Here is a 21,811-nt window from a genome sequence, read left to right as displayed (position 1 = left end):
GTTCTAATTGCGTTCCGTGCTCTCTCACTCTTGAGTTTTGAGAGTTCTTTCTATGTTCTCAATAGTCGTCCTTTCTTAGTTATGGGTTTGCAAATTGAGTTCTAATTGCGTTCCGTGCTCTCTCACTCTTGAGTTTTGAGAGTTCCTTCTATGTTCTCAATAGTCGTCCTTTCTTAGTTATGGGGTTTGCAAATATTTTCTCCCATTCTGTAGTTTGTCTTCTTGAGCTTTTAACAGGGTCTTCTTCAGTGCAAAATTCTAAATTTTGAGGACATCAATTTGCCAATTTTTCCTTGTATGGATAGTACTTTCGGTATCAAGACTAAGAACCCGTCTACCCTAGATCCTGGAGAATTTCTTTTATGTGCTTTCTCCTCTATGTTTTATAGTTTTACATTTAATTCCATGATCCATTTTGAAATATTTTTTGTATAAGGTGTGAGACTTGGGTAGAGGTTTGTATTTACTTTTGTTTTGTTTTTTTTTGGTCTGTTGTTGTTTTTTTTTAAAACATTATTTATTTATTTGACAGAGAGAATGAGAGAGAGAGAGAGAGAGATCACAAGTAGGCAGAGAGGTAGGCAGAGAGATGGGGGGAAGCAGGCTCCCCGCTGAGCAGAGAGCCCGATGTGGGGCTTGATCCCAGGACCCTGAGATCATGACCTGACCTGAAGGCAGAGGCTTAACCCACTGAGCCACCCAGGTGCCCCCTATTTTTTTTTTTTTTTAATGAGTATTCAATTGCTCTCCCACCATTTCTTGAAAATCTTTTGTAAAATAGCATATGACCTTTGGCGAGTCAAAGTATCCACCTGGTACTAGTTCCCCTATCTTGAAAATGAGGGGCTGTTCTAGAACTAGATGGGTGTTATTCAAACTCCATTCCTAGAATTTCTGGGGTCCCAGAGAACCTCAGTAGCAGTGGCAATGAGAAGCAGATGGGACTCTCATGCTCCTTCCTGACTTCATCCAGGATAGAGGTACTTTTGTGTGTTATATTTTTGTGGGTCCCTCTGATATTTGATTAAATCAGGGCCCTGCTGCTAAAAACAAGTTTGGAGAGCAGTGGATTAGGTAATGTCTGATGTACCTTTCTGCAATAAATTGCTGTGTTTCTAAGCACTTACTGTTGGAACTCACTTTCCCCTTACATATTAGCTTCCAATCTCCTCCCTTAGTTTCTTGAGTGGCTACTCATATGAAATGTTTTCCTTGTTATCCCACCATCCTTCAATATATATAAATGATAGGGTTCGTGAAATCAATTAACTTACATTTCATAAATCAGTTTACAAACTATGTTTCAGAATTGAAAATGTGTTAAATATATTAAAATTGTGCAGTGGAATCATCCATTTCGTGGAATTATTGTGGCTGAAAGGATAAGGAGCTCAAATCACACAAAAGCCATGAGCTTCTTAGTCAGCATTTACACACAGCCACCTCTGTGGCTTACCATCTACCTGTCTAGCTTTGGCTAGTTCACAAAGCCTGGTTACAGTAGCTCACCACCACTGCCCCAGCATTGGGAACCATTTTGTACCCATATAGCCATACAGCCACATTTTTCATTTTCAGTACAATTCTCAATAATTTATACGAGATGTTCAACTCTTGATTATAAAATAAGCTTTGTGGTAGATGATTTTGCCAACTGTAGGCTTATGGAAGTGTTCTGAGCATGTAGAAGGTAGGCTAGGCTAAGTTATGGAGTTTGGTGGGTTAGAAGAAGAAAATGCATTTTGACCAATGATATTTTCAGCTAACAATGGGTTTCCTGGGATATAACCCCAATATAAGTGATCTGTACGAAGGTTTCAAGGAGTATTTTCCAGAAGTTGGCATTAGCTGTTGTATATTTTTTTTCCTGCAAAATGTGATGGCAACATAATAAGCTCAAATAGTTGTTTAAAAAGTTAAATAGGGTTAATGGAGATAGTGCATTTGAAAAAAAAAATGTTACACTACAAAGTGCTCTCTGTTCAAAGGATGATTATTGTTGTGCGCTTGGCTGGGTCCCTGAATTCTAGTAGGCAGCTGGGTGTGTTTGCTGAATCCTATTCATGGGAAATGTGTTTGTTTATTTCATAGTATATTATCTATTTTTCCTTTTAGTGCCCATGTGGCCAAATTCTGAACTCCATCTTAATAAGACTCAAACATATTTGACAGAGCGGTTAGACTTAATGGTTTCCATAAAGTTGTTTTCATAGTTATTTTTCAACAGATGGACAGCTTACATTTGGCGGGATTTCTGTGACAGTGTGATGATTGAAGTTTTCAACAGATGGCACACAAATACTTGGGAAAACACCCTCCCAATATGAAGTGTTGTAAAAAAGACTTTTAGAGTGCCAGAAAAATGATAGTCTGTATTCCCAAGTCCTTAGCCTATGCTATTATAATTATAACTTAGATGGTTTGGAAATTTCCCTTTCTGACACTTGGATTTATTTTGTTAATGAGCATACATATCTATATTAGAGTGAGAGATGATGAGAATCTGTTGTCAATTGGAGATTCAACACGGATATAGCACTAAATCTCCTTTTGAGTATTGATGAATGTCTCTTAACTTCCGCCTGCTGAGTCATTCTACTTCCATGCCATACATACATAGGAAATGTAACCTCCCATAAAAATCAACCATCAGGGATTTCTATGTTCTTTCTGAAAAGTATTGATTTAAAAGAAAAAAAAAAAAACTTCACCAAACTCAGAATTTTCAGACATATTCATCAACATGGTGAACTCCCCGACCTTTCAAGTTGTCTCACTTCTACGATGGCTACTTTACACTGTTTTTGGAATCAGTAAGTAAGGAATCAGACAGTGAGTGAAGCAGTAGGGGAGTGGTGGAAATATGTGGGGATGTTCGTGGTTGTCATATGACACAGAGCATTTACTGATTATTTAGTGGGTAGAGACTGAAGTGCCTAGTCCTGCACGATACAGTTTGGCTCAAGGAAGCAATGTCCTGTTTCTTACAGTATGACTGAATATCTGGCTGGCCACTCATCTGAGCCTGGAACTTATCTCTGGTTAAGTTAAATGATAGAGTAAGTTTTGCAATATAAGGTATTTTTTTGCACAGAATATCAGTATCCACCCATGCCCTGTTCTTTGATTTTACTAGGCTGGTATATGAAAGGTGGAAAGACTTCTCATCTTCTGCTTCTGAATGTTGACCTTTTTCATGCTAAGTAAGTACAAGCATATGGACACTTTATTATGGGTTTTGGTACAGTCACAGACTGAGTGTTTACATAAAACTGATGTTATTATAAATTAAATTCCCCTTTCTATTCCAAATAGGACATCCTATTAATACTTTGGAAATTTTGTACATAGGTAAATTATCCTATCTATGAATTTCTGGATTTAAAGAGGGAGCTATAAAATGCTTACTATTGTAAAGGAGCCCTGGGATTGACCAGGATGAGAAGTATTGCTATAGAAAATTAAGCAATTAGCAAACAAAATTCTTTCTCACATCTTTTTCAACTGTATGCATATAATAGAGTGTTGGAATCATTCAAAGAAAAGACAGTGGCGTGAGTTTAAGTCTTTAATAAGGAATGCAATCCCAATAATTTCTGTGTGTCTATACTTCTATGGAAGTCTTAAACAGATTTTCTTTTGGCAAGTCATGTCAGCTAGATCTCCTTTGTGTCTATCATTTCAGATGGCGTTTAATGATTGCTTTAGTTTGAGCTATCCTGGTAACCCCCAGCCAGGGGACTTGATTGAAGTATTTCGTTCTGGCTATCAGCACTGGGCCCTGTACTTGGGTGATGGTTATGTTATCAACATAGCACCTCTAGGTAAGGTTTGTTTACAGCAACTCCTAAGAACTTTTGAGTTTTCTTGTTATAAGGAGGAATCATGAATGAAATCATGAAATAAAATAGAAACAAAATATAGAAAGTAGATAAACCTATCTGAAACAGGTTTAGAGAAGGACATACTAAGACCAAACTGGCATTGGATAAATCACAAAGACCAATTAACATAAGGTTTAAAACCTCTGGATTGGAAAAAAAAAATGAAAAAGTAAATAATCCACTGGGGAAAATATTTGTCACAAACATGGTAAGAATCATTGTCTTTATATATCACACAAATTATATCAATTCATTCAGCATTTATTTATAGATTACTCAGCATATGCCAAATGCTATTCTAGATGCTGTGGATACATAAACATCAAAATCCCAAGAAACAACTGGGTAAGGAACTATGAACAGTTTATAGGAAAAGAATACCAGAAGCCAATACCTATCTTTAAAGGTAGTAATCTAGAAATTGTATAATAAAATAATAGATTTTATGACTACCACATTAGCAAAGATTTTAAAATGATAATAGTGTGGATAAGGCTATAAGGAAATAAAAACAAGGATATTGTTTAAAGAAATGAAAGTTGCTAACATCATTCCTGAAAGCAATTTAATAGTATGTATTAAAAGTCTTTTTAAAAAGATTTTATTTATTTGACAGAGAGAGACATAGTGAGAAAAGGAACACAAGTGGTGGGGGGTGGAGGGGAGGTGGGTGGGAGGGGGAGAAGCAGGCTTCCTGAGCATCGGGGAGCCCGATGTGCGCGTCTGGTTCCCAGGACCCTGGGATCATGACCTGAGCTGAAGGCAGAGGCTTTAACCCACTGAGCCACTCAGGCATTCCTATGTATTAAAAGTCTTAAAAGAGTTCATATATTCTGACCCTGTAATTGTACTTCTATGATTTTATTCTTCAGAAATATTTATAGAAATGTGGAATAACATTCCTTATAAGAGTGTTTACTTTTACCTCATTTATAACAGTTTAAAAAATAGATAATAGCAAAATAACAAATGTTGGTGAGGATGTGGAGAAAAAGGGAACCCTCTAGCACTGTTGGTGGGAATGCAAACTGGTGCAGCCACTTTGTAGAAAACAATGTGGAGGTTCCTCAAAAAATTAAAAATAGAAAGTCCTATGATCCAGTAATTCCACTATTGGATATTTATCTAAAGAAAATGAAAACATTAATTTGAAACGATATATGTACCCCTATGTTTATTTTAGCATTATTTACGATGGCGAACATGTGGGAAACAACCTAGGTGTCCATCCATAGATGAATGGATGTGGTATATAAATAATGGAATATTACTCAGCCATGAAAAAGAATGAGTTCTTGCCATTTGCAACAACATGAATGCACCTAGAGGGTATTATGCTAAGTGAAATAAGTCAGACAGAGAGAGACAAATACCATATGATTTCACTTACATATGGAATCTAAAACACACACACACACACACACACACACACACACACATACACACAAGTGAACAAACAAGCCAGAAACAGACTCGTAAATATAGAGAGCAAATGGGTGGTTACCAGAGGGGAGAGGATAGGGGAATGGATGAAATATGTGGAGGAGACTAAGAGACACAAAAAAAGAAATTCTCAGTTGCTTAATGTTCAGTAGGGAACTAGTTAAATGAATTATGACTTTGCCACAGAATATTAGATATATGACATATCTAATATTTGACATATTAGATATGTCAAACATATTCTATGTTTGACAGAATTCTTTAGTTGCAAGTAACAGAAAACAAACAAATTAGGTTGAGCAAAAAGGCAAATTCAATGCTTCACTGAGGGGAACTACAAAAAGGGTGAAGATGGTACTGGACTCAGGGATGCTTGGATGAAGGGGATTGAACATGATTATCAAGCCTCATATCTGCATTTTCTTTCTGTATATTGTCTTAATACTCCCAGACTATGTCTCTCTAGGAAGCTGAACTAATTAACCGTCAGTATCCTTAGGCTCTCATTCTTACAGTCCTGTGACCCAATAGAAGAGAGCTAATCCCTTCCTGTTCTAGTAAGAACTAGCATGGAGAATAATCCTAGTTCATATAGTGTGGATCCCATGCCCATCACTGGACCATCCCTGTGCCCAGGAGAATGAGATACTATAACTGACCCATACAAAACCTTTTCCAGAAAGAAAGAGTCAGTTGTGGGATGGGGTGCTAGATAGGCTAAAACAACAGCTACTATAATGGCCATTAAAAAATCATATTTCTGGCCATGCTTAATTGCATGAGATAATCTTGCATGATATTTATTTGAAAATTCCAGATTAAAAATGTAGTATGTAATATGATACCTAGTTTGCAAAGAAATAATATATACACATGTGAATGCACACATATACACACATCTGTATTTGTGTGTTAATAAGACATAATAGAAGTACATCAAAATAATAACAGTTATTTCTGGGTGGGTACATAATGGGTGATTTATATCTACATGTTTATGTAGTTTTTTTTGGTATTTCCTAAATGCTTAGAAATAAGCACAAATCGTTTCTTAAGAAAAAATATATGCAATTAAATAGACTGGGACACGATACCTTTAGAAAAAGTGTTAGTAATCCTAGTCTTACTATCTTGAAAACATCTGAGAATTTTTAATGAGGTGATTTTTGCAACATTTTGAGATATTTGCCTCTTGTTCTAGAGTATGGAAAATAGAAATGGCAAATAAAATAACATATATGATAAAGAGCCATTAGTTTCTGCAGAGTCTGGTGATTACCATTAAGCAATGTTACATTATTTCTGCAGCTTTCACATCTGGAAAATAATAAAGAGATTTTCCTGTTCTTTCCTTATTTTCACGCATTAAGCTCCATATTACTGTGGTTGTAGCATGGAGCTTTGATCATGGATACTGAAATCCAATTCCTGGTTCTGTTGTTAACTACTCACATCATATTTTGCAAGCCAGTTTATCTCTCCACATTTCAATAACCTCACCTGTAAATTGATTGCAACAGACTAGTTTTTTTAAATTTTAGGAATTCTAACTAGGAGGTACAGGCTTTAAGAACTTGTAATGTATAAGGACTTTCAATGTGTAAGATAGTAACTGGAAATGCTGCTTGAAGAAAAGGAGCTTGGAAGGTAGGAAAAAAGAGAAGTAGAAAAAGGAAGAGTGTCTAACCACCAGTTATATGGAGACCCCCCTTCCCCCACCCCATGATTTACTTGAACAAATAGCCAAGCATAGCAGTCTCAGGCAGATGGAGAGGGACCAGGGCCTGGCGTTAGAGCTGAACACTGAGCAATCATCCGTCCAGGCTCAGATACTGACAGTGGCAGGCCAGGAGACAATGGTCCCTGGAAGTCTAGGCAGATGCTTGCCAAATAAGGCAGCTAAAATGGAGTGGCAGGGGATGGGGCATATAACAGGTGGGTGGGTAGGGCATAGCCTAGGGCCACATCTATTGGGCAGCACCTACTAGGTTAGGTTCAGTTTCAGGACCTAGTTTCTTGGTTGAAAGAAACTGGCAAGACAAAAGCAGGGCCCCAGTTGACCCTATCTGACCCTTTAGAGGACTGAGGTATCATGCAGGTTTCAAATTGTACCATGCAGATTTCAAGCCAAGTTGAAAGGACAAGTGTAAAAGGCAGAGGAGGGGGTAAGGAGCACAGCTTCGAGACTAGGATGAACTCACTGATCCTAATACACAACTGCCGAGATCCAGAGATACTAGTTTGGAAGGTTCAGATGCTGAAAAAGAGCATGTTTTATAGAAAAAAGTAGTCAGTGGTCTTAGATGTACTGTGCTAAGAACATATACCAAGATCTTGAACAATAATGCCAACTGATAGAGATCTTATTCCTCAAGAATGGGAAGTTTTCTCACCCAATCTGCTCTATGGGCAGATACAAATATTCAGAGAGTTTCCTTATATTCCCACTCATATTGTACTGTTACCGATAAACTTACAGAATGAGTTGTTCAGCCTGGCAAGATTAAGTGGCCTCTGGTTTGGTGGTAAGTTAGGAACAGAGCTTCCTTCCTTCAGGGGCTTCAGTGACTCCATCAGTTCCAAAGGTGTGGCACTGTAATTATATGGCATTGGGTTTCACTGGGTTGTGTCACTTGATCTTGCTAACTAGAATTCTCCTTATAGAGGATGGCATTTCTTCCTCATTTATGAGCGCCAAGTCTATATTCAGCAGGAAAGCCCTGGTGAAGATGCAGCTGCTGAGGGATGTTGTGGGAAAGGACACATACAGAATAAACAATAAATATGATGGGACCTACTCCCCTCTCCCCGTGGAAGAAGTCATGCAACGGTCAGAGATGGTTATTGGACAGGAGGTGGAATATGACATACTTGTCAACAACTGTGAGCATTTTGTGACTTTGCTTCGTTATGGAGAAGGAGTTTCAGAGCAGGTGAGTTTCCTTTAGAAGATACATAAAAAGGTTCTTACATTGGAAAAATAATAACTACTGACTGTAAGACTCCCAGGCAGCAAACAAAAGGAAAAGGACAAGAAAATATGAGAATTCCAAAGGATAAAGGAAGGAATCTAGTTGACCAAGGTCATGTAGCAAGTTAATGGCCAAATTAAAGCTTGAATGTGGACATCATGAATTTGGGGCTGGGAGGAACTTGAAGCAGAATCAAGACCATAGCTTTTCTGTCAGTCCTATTACCCTCTGTCCTTCAGGGTTTTGTTTTGTTCTATTTTCCCATTTCCCTGTCATACAGCAGTTTCAAATCAGTAACCTCATGCACTGAAAAGAACATTCTGAAAAGAATGTTGACATTTTTAAGTGGGAGATCATTTGCCAAAAATATAGATGGTAACTCTGGGATTCTTTTCCCTTAGCTGAGAGAGGCCAACTAATGACAGACATATTTTGGTGGATTTGAAAATGGTTTCTGTCTCCTTGCGATGCCAGTTTCAGAGGAATTATGTGCTTTTAAGTGGCTCCTTTGATTCATTGAGCTTTTGGGTGATTTTTTAAAAATGGATCGATTATTTTTAAAATAGCATGCAATGTTGCCATTTCTCACACTATTTTGTAGCATAGCAGATTCCTAACTAAAAGCATGCTTGATTCATTTGCCTTCTTTCTTCCTATCATACCACCAATCCAATTCCAATATGGATGTTTTAAGCTAAAGATTTATTAAAGTGATATAAGAGAATGAATAAAGGTTCCCAGTATCTTGAAACTGTTGAATCTGTTATATAAAAGTCTATTCTAAGGAATGAGTTTACAATTCTTCTCATGGAAGCTTGGGAAGATAGGAGAGGGAACATTATGAAAGGATACATTTGTTTTCATTAGGAAATAATTTAATTGGAAACTCATTTTTATTAGGAAATACATTAACATAATGAATGTTCTATTCACATGTAACAATAAATTGCTTCTGAACCAGAACACAGAAGCTATCCACACAAATTCCTGCTCACCTTCACATTGAAAACTAGTGATATAGCTGGAAATGCAGTCCATTCCTCTCCTTTGCAAATGATAAAGTTGTCTGCTGTGCTCAACAAGCAATTTTTTTAATGTGGCTTTTAAAAAAAAAAGGGATTAATACCACCTTTTTGCTTTGACTCTAATTTATAATCCCTCATCTTTTCACCTTTCATACCCAGAATCAACTCAGGAAAATTAGTCATTCCTCAACAACTAGAATGGTTCTCTAACAGGTTCTGTTGAAGACAGTGCTGTGATAGCCTTAAGAAGCCATCTAAACTTTGGAATTCTGCTGACCAGAGCTAGACCAACTTCTTCCCCAGGGGTTAGCTGGGTGGTTTTGGGAACATTGTTTATCAGTTTCCTAATCTATAAACTGAGGTTGTTTGGAGGATTATAGGAGATATTTGAAGTCTGTTAGCACGCTGTATTACATATTATCCATCACCAAACCAGCAAAACTTGGATGAATATTTTTAATCACAATATTTAAAAAATTTTATATATCTTTGTTGGTACTCTTCAATAAAATGTTGACCTGATAGAAACTATAGCACTTGTATTATTATTTTCATTACTATCACTAATTAATAGTATTATTACTAATAATACCTAATATTGGATTCATTTTTGGATCTCCTCAGGGCTTTGGGGTCTTGAGCTTAGAACTGTTTTTTGGGGAGGAATGGCTGTGTGTTTATCCCAATTTAAAAAACTGCAAATGCATTTAAAAAGATTAGAAAGGTGGAAGGATTGTAGCCCCATCTTTTTCTTCTTTGTGTTTTTCTGTATTCAAAAAAACAATAATAGACTTTATTTTTTAGAGCAGTATATAGTTCACAGCAAAATTGAACTGGAAGTTTAGAGAGTTCCCTCAAAGCCCTCCACATCAGCCATGTACACAGCCTCCCCCACTATTAACAGTCCACATCAGTGTAGTATACTTGTTACAAAAGATGAACCAACACTGACATGTTACCCACCAGAGTACATAGTGATGAAAGCTGGAATATGTCACCTCAAAATATGTGGCATAAGGATTATTTTGAGCTGAAGGCAGTTGAGAAGCAAACCCTAAAAGTGGGACATACATTTTCTAAACTTTTTTTTTTTTAAAGATTTTATTTATTTATTTGTCAGAGAGAGAGAGGGAGAGAGAGTGAGCACAGGCAGACAGAATGGCAGGCAGAGGCAGAGGGAGAAGCAGGCTCCCTGACGAGCAAGGAGCCCGATGTGGGACTCGATCCCAGGACACTGGGATCATGACCTGAGCCGAAGGCAGCTGCTTAACCAACTGAGCCACCCAGGCGTCCCGGGACATACATTTTCAAAGGTGTCCCTCTGCCCTTTTCTACCAGGAAGGACAAAAGTTAATCATCCAGGACAACTGGTGGTTATCATTAAGACTCTTACCAGCCTGGAGAGGACACCAGAGGAATCTAAATGACAACCTTAACTACCTAGATTTTGTCATAAGTTTCTCATATATTTACCTTCCCATGGTCCGCTGCTCTGGAAAGCCTAAAATTGCTTTCTTTTGTCCTCTCATTACTCTACAAACCTACTGTTCTTTTTTGAAGATGCCATATAAGCCTGAATTCTACTCCACCTCTTTGAGATACTCTTCCCTGAGTTTCTCCCATGTATATATGAGATGAATATGTTAGTAAACTTGTTGGTTTTCTTTTGTAAAGTTGTCTTTTATTAATAAGGTTCAGCTGAGAAACTAAGGTGGATACAGGAAAAAGTTTTGCCTCTCCTAAAATAGTTTACATTAGGGTTCACTCTCAGTGTTGTACATTCTATAAATTTTGACAGATGTATAGTGACATATATATATATATATATATATATATATATATATACATCACTATAGTTTCATACAGAATAATTTCCCTGCCTTAAAATTCCTCTATCTTCCACTTGAGTATTCATCTTTCCTTCACTCTAAACCTCTGGCAACAATTGAGCAGTATGCATACTAAGCAACATGCATGTAAAATTCCTCCATCTATTTTCATGGTTTGGTAGCTCACTTTTCTTTATCACTCAATAACATTCCATTGTCTGGATGTACATTCACCTACTAAAAAACATCTTGATTGACTTCAGGTTTTGGTAATTGTGACTAAAACTGCTAGAAACATTTGTGTGCAGGTTTTCATGTGGACATGAATTTTCAGCTCCTTTCAGTAAATACCAAGGAGCATGATTACTGGATTGTATGTTAAGAGTATGTTAAGTTTTGTAAGAAACTACCAAAGTGTCTTACAAAGTGGCTCTACCCTTTTGCATTCCCACCAACAGTAAATGAGAGTTCCTGTTTTTCCATATCTTCTTTAGGATTTGGTGTTGTGATCATTTTGGGTTTTAGCCATTCTGCTAGGTACAGAGTGGTATCTCATTGTCTTAATTTGCAATTCCCTAAATCTGTGAAGTTAAGCATCCTTTCATGTGCTTCTTTGTCACCTGCATATCATATTTGATGATGTGTCCTTTGAGATCTTTTGTCAATTATAGATTTTTAAATTGGGTTCCTTGCTCATTTTCTTTTTGTTGAGTTTTAAGAGCTTTTTGCATATTTTGAATAACAGTTCTTTACCAGATCTGTCTGTTGGAAACGTTTTTTTTTCTAGTCTGTGGCTTGTCTTTAAAAACATTTTTAAATAGACATTTGCCACTGTTACAGTCTTAAGGTATTAAAATGTGCCTGCCTTTGTGGAAGATGGCAGCGCCCTTGAATATGCCTGGACAAGCTGAACTGTGATACACTCTGACTGTGCTTCAGTGCATAGCACTGTGGCCTTAGTCTCAGGGGAAGAGGAATTTTGATAAGCCCTGCAGTCATCTGTGACCCAGCTACACTATGTCAGGACACAGCACTCCAGATTTAGCTAATATTTCATTGGTCATGTATAGATCCTTGGAATGTGGCCTTTATTCTTTATGAACCCTGTAAAGGATAAAATGTGAAGAGTCAGCTTAAGTGATTTTATAATCCTAAATTGTAAAATAAAAGCTCTTATTCATAATAGTTCACTGAGAACATTCTGGGATGTTATATTCTTGCAGGTCAAATCCCATTACACATAACTCCAAAAGATTATCCGAATTACTCAGAATTTTGCCATCTGGACTATAACTTGAAATAAGTGTTTGGGATTTGGGAAACTGCCTACACTGTAGGAAGTAGCTTCCTTGTCATGGTATCTGGCCTATGTGCTCTCAGGGGGGTTTGGTTTAGGATCACATTGCTCTCCCCAGACCTCTTAGAACTGTGGGATTTCTCTCGCCTCTTATGTTTCGAGCGGCTGAAGGAGACACAGTGAATTAGGTCTGCATTTAGCTGGGACCACCCTACCCATAGGCCTCTGCCACCTTCCCAGGCTATCTTTTGACTCCTCTTTCTAAAGGCACCAATTGCAACTTCTTATTTATTACCTTCCACACTTCCCCATCTCAGAACTTCCTGGGATCTCAGTATCTACCTGAAATTAAATGAGGGTTAGGCTTGACTTATAATTCTTGATTCTTGTCTGATTACTGATTTTGTCCCTCTTTGGAATGTTGTCCTTTATCTTGTATCTTCCTGTCCCTTTGGCTCTCCATGTGCCAAGTGGGTAGCTCTATGCTGTGGCAAATTCTGACTCTTCCCTGGGAAATAACTTAGGTGGTGACTCATTAAAATAATCAACCAAAACAGAATTAGAATTGTAAACTAAATTGGATTTGTCAGTTGTTTGCCAATGCCATTCTCCCTGGCAGCTGAGGATGGTGGCAGAGCAGGGAGCTACAATGACAGGCCTTGTCCCTAGAGACCACAGGATGGTATAACATTGTGTTTCTTTCTTGGCCAGGCCCTTGTGGTCTATTTCCAACAGGGAAGCTGCAGTTGGGGAGGTAGCACTGTGTAGCAGTCTTGTGGGGATGGCAACCTATGTGGGGAAGTCCTGTGGGTTAGACAGAAGGAATGCTCAAATGTGAGCTGGGTCAGGATTTCCAGCATTTGGGTTGGTCCCTAGAGTCATTTGGGAGAAATGTTTTGCTTTATTTGAAAGCCCGATTCTTAAATCCCAAAGAACAACTGTTGTTTTCAGAATACCTGATGACTCTGAAGCATTTGAATGTGACCTTTGGGTCATAAAATTGCACTCAAACTCATACAGATGGAAGGCAATATTAGCTGAGTGCCATGAAAACCATGAATATTCATTAGATCCCTCATCATGATGATTAATATCCTTAAAGCTATAAATGTCTGAACTCCTTTATGGACAATTGAGCTTGAGAGTGGTTTATTTTAGTTTGTCTACATGAGAAATTAATTTTTGACACAATAGTTAACATCATTATTGACTTCTTTGGAAGTTTGTTTATCAAAATAGAAATTGTATCTACCAAATAAGAGCTTATAGGTATTTAGCTTAGATGACATCTCTGAATTATTTTGCTAGTAGACATTCTCAAGTCAGAAAACACACACACACACTCAGATTTTCACCCTGGTATAGACCCAACCAAACCTGTATGTGTTTAGGAGATAATGATTGTTTAGAGGGAATTGGTTCATGACTCAACCTATATCTAAACATCATGGTGGTATGACCTGAGGCAAATCACTTAACTTACCAAGCTTTGCAAAACAGGAGTACTACTACCTCCCAGATGTACTACCATGTTTATAAGGAATTGTGCCATGATGAGTTATAAATTGTTGGGGACCACAAAAATATGAAGAATATATACATATGTGTATTTAACTATATCTTTGTCATAATTGTAAAAATCATAAATTTATTTGTTCATACATAGTTACATTTTACATGAAGCTTTAAATTTATCCTTTGTACATTAAAAAGGTCTTCATTTTAAGAAACAAGCTAAAGTTTGGGTTTAGGACAGAGATGCCTTTAGAATAAGATTTGTTTTTTGTTTGTTTCTCGTTTCTTTATAGGCTAACCAAGCAATAAGTACCATTGGTTTTGTGGCAGCTGCTGCTGGTGCCTTCTCACTCCTGGGCTTGTTTCCAAAAAGACAAAGAGCAAAATACTATTAGCAATTTACTGAAGAGACATTGGAGCTGAAGGAATTTGTGAGGAGGGGAAAAAAAAAAACTGGGATGAATACTTATTTTCAATGCATCATTATTGTTCCAAATCCCAGTGATGGATGGCAGGCTCTTTAATAAATTGCTTACTGATATTATCTCATCATTGAGCCATGGAAATTTTTTTCCCTACTAGCAAAGATTTGCTGTGGCAGCTTGAACAAGAAGCAGTAGCCTTTTGAGCAAGCCAGCAGCGGATCTTAACAAAATCACATCATATTTTATCTTCTACCATAAATGTTGTTTTCCTTTTTCCTGAGGTTGGCTATTTTCTACTTTCCAAAGGAATAGAGAACAGTTTATATGTGATTTTAAAGGAAATGTTAAGAGCCCCAAATTGTTGAGATTGACATCTAACTTCATATTCCCTTTCTGGTCAGAAAAGAAACTGGGACATTTGAACATTTCATTAAGCAGTTTGAGGAGCTCTGATTAACAATCCATTTGAGAGTGCATACCTATCTCTTAGTTCCTGTGTAGATGCAGGTGGAGTAGACGGGAGACAAAATTCTGTGCTCCAGCATTTTAGATCCAGTGATTTCCCTGGAAGTGACTCATTTGTCAGGAGTACGTGACAAGCAAGAGTGGGCTGTTACTTCTACATTATTCCCTTTGGATTTTGAAATATTTCAAGGATTTGACCTTTTTAACCTTAGCAAGAGATCATTAAATGCTGGTTTAAAGTGCCATATTTAGAAAACAGTATCTCGTGTTACTATTTAAGACTTTTTACTGTAAGTCAAGGAGTGTCATGATTTTATTCTTGCGTTTTATTGATTATGTGTGAATGAAAAAAATTACCTTTTAATAACTTCCCAGTGGAATTCTTGTTGGCAGCAGGTGGAGAAAAGTGAATGTGGGTCTCTAAGCCCTAGGATTGTATCAGACATTACAACATTACCCTACAAACCACACTACCAGCCAATGACATCCTTCTCATGCCATAATTAGAAGCACGGCATTAAATAAAGGAAAAGTTCAAGTAGGTGGGGGGGTGGAAGGGTATGATCAGGGAACTAGAAATGTGGTAGATAAAGTAAACAGAAGACTCAATGAAAGTTTGGACCTATTAAGCTGATGTAGATTTTACCCCAGAGTCAGAAATACTTTATGGTTTAATTGCAGCGTTAAGAGTAATGATGACAGCAGGGGTAATGTGCTACACTCAGGGCCAGTAGAGATCCTGTCTTTCTTCTTTGTTCCCTAACCAATCTCTTTTCTTTCTTATGATACCAATTCTGTCTCCTGATAACCCCCAAAGTGGTCCTCTGGGAGGTGTGCATGTCTTCTACCAGGTGCCATGATCAAAAATGACCCCTTCAGTTTGATTCTAAATTAAATTTCCCTTTTATGTTTTGCATTCAAGTAAGAGTAAAAAACAAACAAAGACCCCCCAAAAAACAAAAACTTTTTTTAAGATTGTCAAATAAGGATGAGAGTGGCAGCAGTTAAATATGTTACTTTTCCCAAGGTGTACTTACTTTTTAATGAAGGATGACTGCAGAGGACAAACCTTACCCAAGGCAGGAGACTTGAGTGCGGTGGGATTACCATGCTAACCAACGGGAGAGGAGAGGGAGTCAGACTGGAGAAGGAGAGGACCTCCTGAGGACCCTCAAGTCAAACATTTCTAGACATTTCCACTCCAGAAGACAGTTATAGCTATGCTATGTCACAAATGCATTTTTTTTTAAAGATTTTATTTATTTGACAGAGAGAGAGAAATCACAAGTAGGCAGAGAGGCAGGCAGAGAGAGAGGGGGAGGAAGCAGGCTCCCTGCAGGGCAGAGAGCCCGACTCGGGGCTCGATCCCAGGACCCTGCTGGGATCATGACCTGAGCCGAAAGCAGAGGCTTTAACCCACTGAGCCACCCAGGCGCCCCCACAAACGCACTTTTAAATTGAATTTGAGGAAACCTTTTCAGATAAGTAGCATTCAGACTCCATTGGTTTTCACACTGAAAAGAAAGCTCACAAAGTTAGTTATCAGTCTTTCCATAAAAATGGCCGGTCTTAATGATGGGCAACTTAAGACTGTACAGTTTGTGTTTCCTATAGATAATCATTGATAGATGGTCATGTTCATTGTGCTTTTATCAAACATTTCTTCCAAGACTATTAAACCTTTCTCTGAGCATATTTTAGCAAAGCCGAGTGTAGAGTTCAATTTTATTATGTACCCCCTCCACACAAAAGAATGCGTGAAATAAATATCATCATCTATCAGGTAACAAATAGGTTATTGGAAAAACTGGGTGGGAGAAGCTGTACATTTATTTAATAAAGTTTTTAAAAAAAATCTTTTTATGTCATCTAAATGTCATGGTGTATCAGTTGAATCTCTGATTCTAAAGGTCAAATTACTAAAAACAGATATGCCAGTTCAAGGAACCTGAGCTGTCATATATTTCAGGTTGACATACATTTCTTAATCATAATCTAAAAATCTTTTTCATCTTTTGATCTTTCATTGGTAGTCACTAAATTAAACACATTTAAAAATTATCATTCTCCAAAGCTGTGCACCAAAGAAAAGGTTACAAGCAAATAAAATGTAAATATAAAGGCTTTATCCCTATAGGAATTGGCATTTATGCTACTGGCTTGAATAACATAGTAAAAAATACTATTTAGAGCAATGCATTGCTGAAATGTTAAAAACATTTTTTTTCAATCCTAAAGATTCCAGAATCATGAAGGTGTATGGAATCCATACATCCCACAGTATTCGGCACATAATTGGCACTCATGGAGGGCACCTGGGTGGCTCAGTGGGTTAAGCCTCTGCCTTCAGATCAGGTCATAATCTCAGGGTCCTGGGATCAAGCCCCTCATCGGGCTCTCTGCTCAGCAGTGAGCCTGCTTCCTCCTCTCTCTGCCTGCATCTCTGCCTACTTGCGATCTCTCTCTCTAAAAAAAAAAAAAAAATTGGCACTCATGGGATAGAACTGGCTACCTAATCACCTATGACCCACTAGAAATCTGTTAAATTGGCAAAATCAGATTTATTTTTACAAGGAATGCCTAGTAGTTAATTTAAAATGTTCACTAGGGATATATGTCCTCTCAAGGTCACAGTGAGGTTGATAGATATTAAAGGTAAAGTGTGCAGAATATATCTGCAGATTTACCATTCCTTGTAGCTATTAAGTGGCCATTAATAATTGATTAAGATAATAAAAAGATGAAATGGAACTTAAGGTTGTTTAGCAGCTTGATGATACAAACATCATGGGTCCCTTCCCTAGGATTGTTTTTAAGATGAGCAATGCTGATTTTGAACCAACTTTTCAACTTAGTACTTGAAGTTTAATCTGTCAGTAGCAAAAAATAAATAGAAGTGCCATGCTTCTTTAAGTGAAAAGTACATTTTAAAAGGTTATCCCATTATCTTTGTGATTTACCCAGGATTTTCTTGCTCTCTGAGCTCAAAACCATATCCTTTGGAAGATGGCAACATTGGTGGAGTTTGCTTAGATATAGGTTGTGCTCAAGCCAAGATTATAGACAATTAACATACATCTCCATCACTCTCCTTACCCACACTACCACAATTAGTGTTGACTTTTCTGAAGTAAATGTCAATTCTTATTTCTCCGTTAAAGCCATACAAAAGAAGCAAAAAGAGGAATTTTGTGACCTTGGGAGAAGATATGCACATAAATGATCTTTGCAAGTGAATAGAAGATTAAGTAAACTTGTGATGATTTATTGAGAGAAAGGCTTTTCCCCCAAATTCTTTTATTTCTGAAGATGCAAATAAAAATATATTATTGAAACTTTCAAACATCAAACTGGTCTTCAATTTTCCTTTGTTCTACCAATGTTCATACTCCTAATTTCACTACCATGAAAACTTGTGCATTTTAGCCAGGATAATGCTATGCAATGTGACTAGTTTATTAGGGAAAAAAAAAAAAAAGGTAATCCAGGAAGTGCATGTTTTTTCCTCAATAGGAGAGGATACAGTCCAAATAAGCATATTTAAAGTTCTCTTTTGCAAGGTTCAGTACATTGAGAAACACCCTTTGAATCATCGGATGGAGAGAGAGAAAAGATAAGGATAGACTATGATCCGTTTTCCATAATGGTTTAGTTTCAGGGAACAAGGAGATGCTGTGAAGCAAGTACGACAAATCTGATTACAGCCTCGTCAAAAAATGCTGTTCTGTGCTTTGGCCTCCCAATTCGAGTTTTGCTCTTGGAATCTGTTCATGGTCCTCATAGCCAAGGTTGATGTAGAATCCATTTTTGTCATTACCTGAATAATCCGTTCTGTGTGTAGGAGGCCAGGTGGAGTCTTCTGCCAGCTTTTTTCGCCAGTTTTTATATTGACTTTTAGAAGAGAATCCAAATTCTTTTTTGATCCATAGCCAGAGCTTTTGGTTTTGAAGGATGACATCCTGAGAAATCAGGTAGAGAAAACAACCAAATTATGATTCTACTTTTCCCTGCAGCCAGGTTGCTCACCACCGCAGGTCTTCCTATGAGATGTGCTTAGTACTGCTGCTTCTGCAGCAGCTTCTCCTTCCTGCTGTCCCCACGATGTCTAGCAGCTCCCCCCGGTTCTTTCCTTTGAGGAAGAAGAGTGCTTGAGAGAAATCTGCCCAAAGCTTACAGCCTTTCATTTCTACAGATTTTCTGGTTAAATCCTGGCTGCTGATTCACTTAGAATTATTTTACTGCCAGACTGAAATAATAACAAAATAATGTACTCAAAATCAAGGAAAGAAAAAAAAAAATCACTGCTATCTGCCACGTGCCACATAGGAGGTGCCACATAATGGTTTGCTGAATGAATGGATAAACTCCAGAACTCCAATGGGTTTTGTTTTCCATTCAGGGGTGGGGGAGTGCTCTTTTTTTTTTTTATTCATAATAGAAATGGTCAAATTTTGTATTCCACTTTTGGTTATGCTAGACTTGCTGTCAGTCTATAGTTGACAACTATAGAGCATTCCACTTTTGGTTATGCTAGACTTGCTTACAGTTTATAGCTATGGTCTTTTAATAATCACCTTTAATGATCAAATACCATTTTTTATCAAATTGTTGTATAACTATTTAAACAAACAGCATCTCTATTTTTCAATGCATGAGTTGAGTCTAAAATTTCAGATAATACTGAGATAATACCTGACATAATACTATAATGAATACCTTCATACACGTAAGTTTTCTCTCTCCTTTTGGGTTATTTAAAAATATATAGGCTCAAAAATGGAATTCCTTAAAGAGTACGAGAAATTTTACACCATTATATACAGTTATATGTGTGTGTGTGTGTGTGTGTGTGTGTGTATGTATTTTTTAAAATTTGGTTGATCCCTTTCCCCAAGGGACTTAGAATACATAAATCTTTTTTTTTTAACTGTCCCTTTAAAAAAACAATAGTGCCTGAAACTTTCACTGAGTAGGTGAAGTCATTTAGTGACACTGAGTAGAAGAAAAATGCTATAGAGGAAAACTTTCAAGGGTTAGAATTGACTAAAATGAGAAATGGCTTCCTTTCTCTCTTAATTAAGGAAGCCCTTCTGAAGACAGTTCTTCACTCGAAAGGTCTCATTGAATTTTAGAGCTAGTAGGTCACCTGGTCTTGTCTCTACTAGCTCATGAGAATACTAGAAAAGTATAATATAATGCCTTCATGGGAGATTACATTAGAGTTAATTTAATGTTTTGCTTTCTATGCTACAGATCCTGAGAGCACTTCCATCCAGTCTTTAGAGAATTTTAGATCACTCTCCATGGAATTTCCCCCAAAGAGAGCATGTACAGCTTTTACAAAACCTTAATAACTATCACTTTTGGGGACAAAAGAGGTTGCACTAAAAAACAGGCATGTGTTGAGAGTGATACCTTTTTTTCCCTAGAAAGAAAGTAAGAGATGTATAGAAATCACTTTACCTCTACAAAGAAGGCCACACAGAATTGGATGAGGGCTACCACCAAAACTGAAACCCTCCATGATGTCAGGGTTGGGATGAGCTGTTAAAAAAAGAAATACTACCTTTATGCTTTGCATATCTTCCATTTTCAAAACAAAATATCTTAATCTTGTTTAATTTATATTTCTAACAAGTCTCTGAGCTTGAAGGGTGGGCATGGCTTTCTTCACTTCACGGATGAGGTCAGTACCTTGCCCAAGGATCCAAAGCCAATCAATAAATGGCAGAGCCAGAATGCAAATGAGAATTGACTGCCTCTGGGCCTGTGCTCCCTTGACTGCCTGACAAGAGACTTCGGAAAATGTGCTCTGGGTCACACACATGAGACAAAGCACTTTGGAACCTGTGTGTCTCTCTTCATTTTTATCTTTTCAAATACAGGAAAGAGAATACAAGATGAAGTCGTTCATTTAATAATAATATTACTTCTAATCCTCCCAAAGTAAAATCTACCTGGAGTTCATTCTTTCAGTAAAACTGATGTATGAGTAAACATAAAGGGGAAAGAGATTCAAGTTGCTTTTGAAACTAGGTGGAAATTTTCTGAACAAATGGCCCCAGCCCTAAATCTAATGGCTTGATGGAATTTGAACTCACCCAACCCACCTCCTTTTAAGGACTAAAGGGTGCATACTGACCACCAAATAAAATTAGGTAATAGGTGTGAACACTACAACTTCTCATGCTGCATCCATAGCAAGTGACTATTCACACAGAGCCCTTCTGACCCAAAGTAAAGGATGGGGATTGAGCTGCCTTTAGGACCAAACCCACAGACCCCTCACCATGTCTAGAAGCTCACTTGCAGTTCTCACCCCTAGTCTGATATGGGGTATTTCAAAGTAACACTTTATTTTATTTATTTCAAAATAACACTGTTATTTTTTTCCCCAAGTATAGGCAGACTTTCTGAGGTTGTGAGACACAGCCTGGGAGCAGGCTGTCTGGAGAAGGTTGTAAGGTGTGGTAGGGGGTCAGATCCTAGCGGAGAACCTGGCCCTTGCCCTCCCTGTGGCCCCTGCCCTCATCTTGGAGGTCTCTTCTCCATCTCTTGGCTTGGACGGCACCTGTCATATTGCTTTGGAATCATCTGCTTGTGGGATGGTCTTCCCTCCTAGTCCCTGATACTTGAGAGGGGTGCCCACATATTACTCATCTTTGGAGCCCCAGTGCCAAGCATGCGCTAAAGCTTCATAATGTATTATAAGTGACTAAATGATCTAGGTTTTCACTTCCTAACTGCGTCTCTGTCCACAGCCTCTCTGGCTCTAGCATGTAGCCTTCCTGCCATCATCTAATTAGTCATCCTTAAAAGCTCTGCTGAAAAAAACCTGTTTGGATATCTTCAATGACTCCCTGTTGCTTTCAGAAGAGAGCTCAAACTTCCCTGACCCTCTCCATCCAGCCATGCCTTCATCACATTCCACAGCATGGGGCCGCCATCTTTGTCAG

At 37.8% G+C, this 21,811-nt stretch overlaps 2 protein-coding genes across 3 annotated transcripts in view; one reads left to right on the top strand and one right to left on the bottom strand.

Moving 5' to 3' along the window:
* Positions 1-14,514, top strand: part of LOC111155148 (HRAS like suppressor) — a 17,707-nt gene extending 3,193 nt beyond the window's left edge. The window contains exons 2-5 of one of the 2 annotated variants that reach the window (XM_022515224.1): positions 3,137-3,203; positions 3,686-3,824; positions 7,992-8,260; positions 14,259-14,514. In XM_022515224.1, the coding sequence (XP_022370932.1) occupies positions 3,686-3,824; positions 7,992-8,260; positions 14,259-14,360 (510 nt within the window). In that variant the 5' untranslated portion in view covers positions 3,137-3,203 and the 3' untranslated portion in view covers positions 14,361-14,514. The remainder of the gene's footprint in view (positions 1-3,136; positions 3,204-3,685; positions 3,825-7,991; positions 8,261-14,258) is intronic. The other variant, XM_022515225.1, reaches the window with a different exon arrangement.
* A 4,039-nt stretch (positions 14,515-18,553) lies between these two features.
* The window catches only part of LOC111155035 (ATPase 13A5), a 106,582-nt gene continuing 103,324 nt past the window's right edge, over positions 18,554-21,811 (bottom strand). The window contains 2 exon segments of the mRNA XM_022515049.1: positions 18,554-18,814; positions 20,319-20,399. Of these exon segments, the coding sequence (XP_022370757.1) occupies positions 18,554-18,814; positions 20,319-20,399 (342 nt within the window).

This window comes from Enhydra lutris, unplaced genomic scaffold (genome assembly GCF_002288905.1).
Source record: "Enhydra lutris kenyoni isolate GAN:26980312 unplaced genomic scaffold, ASM228890v2 scaffoldscaffold39, whole genome shotgun sequence".
NCBI classification, from domain to species: Eukaryota; Metazoa; Chordata; class Mammalia; order Carnivora; family Mustelidae; genus Enhydra; species Enhydra lutris.
Note: the sequence above shows the minus strand (reverse complement) of the source record. Positions and strands in the feature narration are given on the sequence as shown.